We start from the raw sequence: 10,046 nt of genomic DNA, 5'->3' as shown, positions 1-10,046 counted from the left end.
AATAGCTTAATTTTCTATTGCTTATATCCCGTGCAATAAAAAGTTGCATTGTTTTACCTCTATGTTTTTTTATTAGAATTGTTCCCCTAATATGAGGAAGTGGGAAACAGTCTCTGGGTACTCAGCAAAGGTCGGTCAATCGAATTTCCCTAACGTGTGAATAGGAAAGTATTTACAGATCAGAGTTTGGATGATGCAAAACTTTGACATCCTTGCACATTCTCGTCTGACAAATCGCAGTTTTGCACTGGAAGGAAGTAGACTGGGTCATCATCAGCCGTCTGGGTTTCTCCTTCCATGTCCACAAGAGCGAAGTCAGCGGAGGAAAGCAAAGCCGGCACAAAAACATCCCTGAGACCTTGGTGAACACTCTTGGATGGGAGGCCTGGAACTGGATGTATTAGTTAGTCAGTCTAATAATCCCTGTACAGACTCTATTGATTTTTCTAAGGGCAAGTTTATGAACTAAAAGCACTTGGAGTTGGTATCTTAATAAACTGCTTTGCTCACTCTGTCACATTTAGTTATGGGGCTGCAGAGTTTTAAAAAAAAATGCTAATTCCAATACAGATTGTTCACAGCAGGACTCCAAATTAGCCCTTTGTTTGGGAAAGCTACCTTAGTTCAGTCTGAGCCCAACGCATTGCTCCGTTTTACCCTAATGAGTTGCAACACTGATAATGTGGCTGATGATCTTTCATTGATTTCACTATCACTTGCTTGTCTGGTAATTGATCCGTTGCTGAGCCTCCGAGTTAATTATATCGGCTTTGACATGGCCCCAGTCCAGGGGGAATTCCGAGTCTTGCAGAATAACAGTTTTAATAAAGGAGTCTATTACTGCAGGTGCCGCCGCTGCAGGCGGAGGAGACGGGGAGTACTGCGGGACGCGGGGAGAACACGCTATTGGCAGTGTCCTTTAGAGGCTCACAAATAACTGCCATTAGTGGGAAGGTCAGAAACGCAGGATGTTGCTTGACTGGAGAGCCGAAGTGCCACTTCAGGAATCAAGAGGCTAGCTAATGTTGAAAGGGAGTTAGCAAGAGCGGGACCAGGCTGGAGAGTGCAAGCTACTGCGTGACATTATTGGTCAGTGCAAACACAGCGCACATTCCACCTACAGGATTCCTCCTAGTTAGCTGGGACACTGGTGAAATGATTCAGGGTTCTTTTATTCTTTATTTTTGATGTGTCTCTCTTTTTTTTTTAAGTCTAGCATTTTCTGCCTTGGTGCTTTTTGTAATATAATGGCAGTGAATTGAATGTACTTGCTGAGAGAAAGTTTTGCAGGAAAGCTTTTAAGGAGCAAGAGAGGGTGGGTGGGTGGAATGTGCATTTGTGTCAGTATTGTGTACATTTGCTCATTATTTCTCATTGATACACTAATGATAGTGCTTTCCAATGTGCTAAAGGGTGAGTTTCCTTTATCATTCTCAGCTTTGAAAGAAGCTAAGGATTGTCAGAAAATGCCACATTTCCCCCCCTTCTGGTTGTCTAAATCTTTAAATTGTCCAGCTCTGTGTTGTTGAATGCAATTTCCCACCAGCTCCTGGTCTCCAGTCCCCAGTTGGTCTGTGCCAGGATGCCATTCTGTGTCTGCAAGTAATGCAAGAGCTTTGAGTTCTTTGCCCTGCTATCCAATGACATCAAGTCGCTGGGAGGGTGAGTTGATGGTCAGGACTCATCCCTGTTGCCTGCACACCTGACTGGCAGCTGTTAAGCTGTACAGGGCGTGCTTAGGGAGTCACAGTCTATGCATAAATGATCGGGGTATCTTCAGGAGGTGCGAAAGGAGCAGTGACCCCCGAGGAAAACACAGTTGCAGCCAGATTCTTAACTGCACTTCTTGGTGTTGACAGGCAAGAGGCTCAAAACCCCCACCAATATCTTTCATCAGCAGCAGCAGAAGAGAATGTGAGTTAGAGAGGGGAAGAGAGAGAGGGAAAGAGAGAGATAGAGGCACAGAGCAAGTGACTTCACTTTAAGAGATTCAAGTACCAAACTACTCCATGCAGTTCAGCACAGGAGCAGCATCCACAGAGCCTGCTTTCATGGGGACATGGCCGAGCACCGAGACTAACCTGCTATTCAGAATGTCCCAACAGGTGAGTTCGATTTTTTTATTTTTTTCCCCCCACATAAAGTGGTTTTGGACTTCCTTCCCAGCTTACTTTCCTTGCATCCTTCATCTTGCTGTATTGTGTTCCTCTGGTATAAAACTTGCTCTGTTTGTTGTCACTGAGCTCCTGTGCTGCTGTGAGCACACTTGTCCTCTGCTAAGCTTGAGGAAAAGGAGGCAGGAAATCAAAGTGCTGAAGGCGACTGCTGTAAAACTTTCACAGGGAGAGATTTGCAGCAAGTCTTGCATAGAGTTGCATGCAGTCAGTTGTAGCTTGAGTGCTTCTACTGGACAGAACAGCGAGTTCATGTGATAGAGCTTCAGCTGAAACTGATAGTATGTTGAGGGGCCCCTTCGACTTTAATTGGCTTCATGTGGTAGAATGCAGGTTTATGTGCTGTGGTGAGGGTCGGAGTGTGAGCTGGAATCCTTGACAGAGTTCAGCAGTAGGATCATTAGTATCTTTTGCAGAGACTGCTTTATGGTTAGCTTTCTCTCTCTCTCTCTCTCTCTCTCTCTCTTGCGCTCTCACTCTCACTCTCACTCTCTCTCTCTCTCTCTCTCTCTCTCTCTATGTGTGTATATATATATATATATATATCTATCTTCTGTCAGTCTGTGTCTCTTTGTCTGTTTCTCCTCTTGCTCCCCCTCTGTTTTCCAAGCTCTATCTTGGCACTTTCCCCGAAGCTGTGCCTGCACTAGGGGCCGCTTTACAGGCAGCTGAAACTTGGCATCCTCCTTCTGACGGGAGACCAGAAATCTTGTTGCAAGGCCAGTAATAACTGCTAATTAATCACAGAAGTGGGTGTCTCTGTACCAAGCACTCGCTGATACGTACCTTGCCTGCTCCCCGTCTTCTTGCAAAATTGTTTGGCACCGCTGAATGAAAGCAATAGTTTCTCCTTGGACACAGCTCAAACAAGGGCAGGGAAGTTCAAACCAAATCTTTCTACAGGGTCGCTCCTCACTTTGCAGCATTCTGACATGTGGAATTCATGCCTAGTTTGGTCATTAGGAACGGAACAGGCAGCCCAGGGCCGAAGACGTTTGCTGCAGCCTAGAACTGGGTCCAGCCCACTACAAATGAAAATACTATTAATGACACTATTAAATTGATAGACTAATTTTTAACTAGTTTCTACTGCATGTCTATTTAAAGCCAGCTTCTTAACGTTTTGCATGTATCAATTTAAAAATGGGCGTATATTGTTGTACCCTGTAGAGGGAACCCAGTTCCTACTGAAAGAGTTTACATCCAGCACTGTCTCTCCCACTGAGCAAGGGGAGACTCTACCCTCTCTCTTTCTGCCTCATGTTAGGTTTATTTTGAAGGGGTATTTATTGATTGGGTGGACCACTTCCCTTTAAAGAGTGGGAAACTCAAACAATAGGCACTGAGAGAATGTAACTCCTCTGAACTCGAATCGGCATCTGTAGGTGGTTCGAACAAACTGCTTTTGTGTGCCGTAGTGTTAATCCCCATTATGAGGCTTGCATCGTTATCCTTCCAGTTAGTTAAAGTTCACATTGAAACGGAAGCTCCCAGAGCGAATGCAAGTGGAGCAGATGTGACAACATTCTGCAGAGTGTTGGTGTGAGTGATGGTGTGAGAGCCAGGTAGATGAGAGCTGTTTATGGCTCTGATTCTCTTGGATATCGCATTTGATCTGTGAGCATTGTCAGTGCCATAAAGAAGTGAGCAATCTATAATCGAGTAGCATTATTTTCAAATACTTTAATGGAATGCTCTATGTTATCCATTGACAAATAAAACACTATATACCATATTTATATATATATATATATATATATATATATATATATATATATATATAGCTTACTTCATTTTGAGGAGCCAGTCAAAAATTCAATTGAAAACTGTGTGATTTACATTGTATGTGGGAAGATTTACTTTTTTAAATGAGGTGATATTCAGTGAAAGAGAGTGTGTCTTACTGAAAAATTGCAATTTCATGTTCAGGTTTGATTTTATTTTTGGGGTGAGTTTTGGAACTGAATGAAGCACAGGCAAAAGCTGACTCAGAATTTTCAGTTACAGGGAAGTAGTGATTACCAGACTCAAGAGTGAGCTAAGAGGTTAAAAACTCCAGAGTTCCCTGGTGATAATTAGTACCAGTGTCATGAAATGCTTCAGTATGTTCCTTGTCCTAATGTATAAATACATAAAATAGTGGTTGTCATTAATAATCAGTTTTGGCAAATAACATTTTTGATCTTGCATAATATTTTACAGAGGAATAAAGCTGCATTGCAGGAAAAATGCAAGGATTTTTTAACGTAACATTTTATGATTAGATTCACAATTTTTTGTTTTGTTTTCTGGCAATCACAGATGCACACAGGTGATTATTGCCAAAATACATTTATCTAATTTATGATCTAAAGAAGGGAACGGGCGTGACTAATGATCCCAAGCAAAATATACACTTCATTGATATTTACATCTGGAGTTCAGGGTGAATGTAGACCTTCTCCACACTACACAGTAGTGTTCATTCAGCAGGCATTTGCTTAAATGTCACTAGTTTGTGATTTGATTCAGGTTACAATGAAGTGAGGGAGTAGTATTTTTGGAGTTTGATCTTGCCAACAAAACAAAATCTTTGGAAGGTTAATGCAATCAGTGACTGGTAATGAATAACAGAAGTTTTTTTTTGTTATTTCTAAAAGCATTGAATCTGTTCTTCAGGGCAAAAGCTATTGAGTAGCAGGGACCTTTGGCACCCCTGAAACTGAGCTGACCTATTGAGCATATCCCACCAGTAAATGAGAGAAACAAGTGGGTTTGCAGAACTTTTCCCAACCCAAGTGTTTTCAGGACAAAGGAGCAATAAACCATATTGTTGGCAGCTTGCCTTTCAAGGGAAATGGTTTTGAACCTTTTTTTTGTGTGACAATTTGCATCACTGTCTGTCAAATCCAAATCACTTAATGATTTAAAAACCCAGAACAATAATGATTTTGTTTTAAAAAAAAAAACTTTTCACACTCAAATTTGAAACACATTCTGGATGAAGTTGGAGAAAAGCAGAGGGGATAGATTATTGTGATGACGTGTAGTACTGTTTTGCTTGGAGATCCCATATTTTCTGTAAACTTCAACACGGCAATGCTTAAAGGCACAATAAATTCACACTAAATATAACGAGGTAGTTGAAATTAAGATATGCCTGATAATGGATAATTCCGCAAGTATGTTTTATTCCAGGTAAGTTGCTTCCAGAGAGGTGAAGGAAGGATGCAGATATATTATTGGGAGCAATTGTTTTTTTTTGTATGAAATAGTGTAAGGCTGCTGCAAAAATTACAGAAGGCGATCAGATCATTTCAGTCCGCCATTGTCAGTGACTGAAAAATAATTTACTCTTTCAGTTGCAACATAACTGAAAAATTAGAATTATTCTAAGGGTGTGTGTGAAACAGGCCTATGGGAGTCTTTGTGGCAAGGGAATGTTTTTTTTAACTTCTGATTACAAAACGATCTGTATATGATTGAGTTTTTGGTTCTATGAAACGTGCAAGGTAACCCTTGATTTTCTTTTTAAACGTGGAAATTAAATATAATTAAAAGGAAGGAAAGCTAAATAAAATCACCCTTTCAATTACAAGTCTTGACTTGATAATCAGCGTAGTATGATCTGCATTGATCAGTTATTAAATGCTAGATTGAATGTGTTCATCTGCAAGTATATCGTAAAGGTATGCATGTTTGTTTTACACAGTTAGCTTTTAAATAGTCAAGATTTTATAAGTGCACGGTATAGGTGAAATTATGTCAACCTTGTGCTATTAGTGGTTTGGGATGGAGAACCACCTGTGGTGGCACAAAGCAGCAGGTACCTGGGCAACAGGAGAATGTACATGTACATGACCCAGGCTTTGCAAGTGATAGGCCCACATTCCTCAGCAGATTTACATTTGATTTGACATTGCTGGATTTATTTCCCCTTTTCCATGGATAAGGTACCAGAAGACCCGGCTCTAATCCTTTTTTATTATTTCTTTACTTGTAAAAGTGTCGGAATTTTTCAAAGAGCAAGGTCTGCCTCGGGACCCTGATAACCCCTTAAAGAACAGCTGCAGTGGCAGAGCTTTGGGAAGGCAAGCATTGGGAAGCTTTTTGATCTGTGACAGGTCGAGACTGACCAGAGTCTCTCAAGCTCGCTCTCTCCTGCTCCTGCTGCTGATAGACTTCTGCTGCGATTGCACTCTGCCATTCTTTTGTGGTGTTTTTCTCATCAGAAAGGTAGTCTGGTTTTAATCTACGCGTTGCTGTGCTTTCCCCCGATTAACCAAGCTTAAAAGTAACACGCTTTTGATTGTTTTGTACATATATAAAGCACAGATTTCTGAATTTGTCAAAATAACTTAAAATCAATTAACTTCCAAAGACATAAGAGTTAGAGAGAGGCAACTCTGCAATACTGGAGAATCTAAATGCTGAACACGAGGTTTGCCAAGTGGACTTGATAGCCAAAGGATCTCGAAACTCCTGAAATGAGCGACATTTAAAGGAAGGACTGACATACCAGTCAGCTCTGACCATCTATGCTTGTTCGTTGATGAGCAGAAAAGATGATTTAAAGCAGCCTGGAATAAACTTGCTTTTACATGAGAAAGTGTAGAATCATGATTAAACATATGCTTTTACAAATCAACAAAAAGTGCCAAAAAGGCTTATTTTGGTTATTTCTGAAAGTGGCTGCATGGGGAGAAAGTGAATCAGAAATGAACAGAAAATCATTCTGGCAATGTATTTTGTTAACCTGAAAACCCCACTCTGGCAAAGTCACACTGGAGTGTCTTGCATTCAGTCTTAATGTCATTGATCTTTTTGTTCTTACAAAGGTGGATTTCCAATTCTGAAGTTCACAATTATTTTACACCTTGCCTTTATTTCAAGATCTACATTGACCTGTGGGCCAGTATGTTTTTACAAGCAATCAAACAGCATTTTCTCCAAGATTTCTGGGCATAATAGCAGTGCAGTACCATGATCCAGATTATTTTGGAATTAGAGCTACAAATTATGTTTTGACTCCCACTCAATAGTTTAGGGACACTAATGGAAATACAGCATTATTATTAAGTTTGAATGGAGCGGTAATAGGAGATTAATGTTGGTCACTATTCTTCAATTAACCTTTTCAAGCTGGTCTGCCTGTAGTTTGTGCATGTTTGAAGGAGTTGACACATTATCATGCCCCTCTTGATTAACACTTGCAGAAGTAGCTTTGCAGCAGAACATTGCTGCAGACCCCCACTCCGGAGTAAAGAGCCAGGAAGTAACTTCGGTGACTAATGAGTTGCTGAATAAGACATCTGGTAACCGTGCAGTTTAGTTGTGTCATTGTCGAGGCCAGAGATTATTAGGACTGTTTGTGATAAGGATTTATTCACTCGGGTCATTGTGACACAGTGGGCCAATTCAAGGAAACGCAGGCTGTACACATTGTACACTGATAACAGGCTGGTGAGATGGAACTAAACAAGGAGCAGAAAATAATCTGCTTTTAGACCTTTTGGCTTAATGAGGGAGCAAAGAAAACTAGTCAAGTCTGCTTAGACTTTTTCTTATCCGTGTGTGATTGAGGCAATCTCCCCACAGCACACCCCAACTGTCCCCACAATTCTACTGTCTTTGATTGAAATTCTTTTTGTTTCAAACAGATAATTGACCCAAGGGAAAGCTGCTTTTAACTCTGTTCTCAAAGGCATCCTGGGTTTATAATGACACTTTTTTGTGCATTTATTTTAAAATTAATCATCCTTTTTATTGGATATTTTATCTTGTTCATTTGCACTGTCTGGTATAAAAGGATGGGTGTGAATTACCCCTCTCCCCACCGCCAGCCTCTGAATTGCCAGAGAGAAGTGTGACCCTCTGAGATGGTTGTTCACCTCGGGAGGTATGACTGAGGCTGGTTATTAATCATAACATGAGATGACTAAAACCCACTCTGTGCCACTGCTCCCCAATTACACCCTCAACAGAAGTTCATTGCGAACCTCTACAGAGAAGGAAAGGAGCACGTTGAATCATTGAAACACCCCTTAATTCAAAGCATTTGAAGACTAAGCTAGATAGTGCATTCTGGATACATTTGAATTGTTCTGGGAGCTGAAATACATCATGATCTAAGCCACAGGAAATGGGTTTATTATTGAGATGTCCTTGGGTTTCTACATTTGTTCAATACCTGCCTTTTAATGTTCAGCTGCTAAATTCTGTACAGAAGCACTTTTGCAATGGGAAAGAGGTATTTCCTTGAAGCCAGACATGTTTTTGTAGAAATCAAGAGCTTAAAAGTACAAACAGTCACAATCTATTTTATTAGGAGAGACAAAGGTCCTCCAGCCCTGTGCCTGTTTAGCAGTTTAACATATTGCCCAAGAAGTACATGCGTACAATGTAAAGGTGGAATTCCATTTTAATATATTTACTCTGTTTTTCCCTAAGACCTCTGGTTATCAAATGCCACTCTGTGCTTTCAGTTCAATGGGGTTCAAACACAGGGCTCTGTACAATTAAATGGCAGTGGCAGCAAATGTAAAGGAGGAGTGCTGGGACAGGGATACTCTGCAGTAAAAGTTGCGGAAATGTCCTTGGCCTTTCCCAGCAGCTGAGTTTTCCTTACTGTCCCGCAAGCTCCCTTCATCTGCATGCACCAACCTTGCTTTCATTATTTTCCAAAAGTGCATGAGCACACTGGTTTGTAGATTAAGTGAAATTGTGAGTTTTCAACCATTATGGTGCAGCAATGAGGGTCACTCTTAAGATGTGGCCTTGCTTTATTTTTCATGTGCTTCATCAGGAGAGCGGTGGGTTGAGTTTTCATGCTTCACACACTGATAACTTGCCTACTGCCTAATCCATCCAACTGAAACTTCTGTTTTAACCTCTTCAGCTTTTCCCTTTCCAGCTAATTTACTAGCATTGCCAGTTTAAAAAAAAAATGAGATCAGGATGTTCTAAACTACAATACATTTAAGGTGCAAATATGGTCACAGTTGTAATACAAGGAATTGCATACAGCAAGATCACACAACTAATAATGTAATTGGTTTTTTTAAAAATTGAATGAAAGTTAAATAGTGATCAGAATACCAGGGCAAACTGCCCTGCTCTTCCATTAATGATGCCAGGAATCATTGATATCCATTCGATAAGGCAAATCATCTGACATGTCAGATATCTCGTTGTAAAGAAGGCAGCTTTGATAGTGCAGTGCTTCCTCAGCTGGATTTGGCACACAGTCTTGTTGTGGACCCTGAGCTCATACCTTTATAACCCAGAGCAACCAACTGAATCATGGCAGACATTTTAATTGCATTGCCTTTTTAACAAAGAAAAACATTTTAAATTTCATTGAGTATTTTATTTTAAATGCTGCTGACCACATTGGCCACCAATCAACTTGAGTTAAAGCCAGATACTTCCATTAGTTACTTGAGCTAAGGTCCAGTAAACAAATTCGGGTGCTGGGCTAATGGGTCTGTGAGGAAACGATGTACGGGTAGCAGCCCCAGCTCATTCCTCTCCTGGCTAAATCTATAACATTCAGCTTGCCCAAAGTTCTGCTGCCCAAGTACCAGTTCCCCGATCACACTACATCCCGTTAGTCCTCTGCAACTACCCATCATCTCTGCACTTGCAGATCCATGTTGGCTTACTCTGACCATCCATCTCATCTCAGTTTAAGGTTTGTATCCTTGTCCTTGAATACATCAGTATTCTCACCTGACCCTGGCTTCACCAGGTCCCCCAGTCCCACCATTCTCCATCATCTCTGCACTTCTCCAGTTCTGTACATTCATGCATTGGCAGAAATAAATGTTGCGATTAATGAAAATGTGTGTTCTTGGCATTAATGAACTGCCCAAATATACCAACTGGAATAAT

At 40.8% G+C, this 10,046-nt stretch overlaps 1 protein-coding gene across 1 annotated transcript in view; it reads left to right on the top strand.

Moving 5' to 3' along the window:
• The first annotated feature begins 1,768 nt into the window (after positions 1-1,768).
• Positions 1,769-10,046, top strand: part of LOC144589909 (zinc finger protein basonuclin-2-like) — a 377,934-nt gene continuing 369,656 nt past the window's right edge. The window contains exon 1 of the mRNA XM_078394881.1: positions 1,769-2,105. Within this exon, the coding sequence (XP_078251007.1) occupies positions 2,010-2,105 (96 nt within the window). The 5' untranslated portion in view covers positions 1,769-2,009. The remainder of the gene's footprint in view (positions 2,106-10,046) is intronic.

The sequence above is a fragment of the Rhinoraja longicauda genome, chromosome 3 (genome assembly GCF_053455715.1).
Source record: "Rhinoraja longicauda isolate Sanriku21f chromosome 3, sRhiLon1.1, whole genome shotgun sequence".
Lineage (NCBI taxonomy): Eukaryota > Metazoa > Chordata > Chondrichthyes > Rajiformes > Arhynchobatidae > Rhinoraja > Rhinoraja longicauda.
The sequence above is the reverse complement of the archived record's forward strand: the minus strand, read 5'-3'. Positions and strand labels throughout refer to the sequence as shown.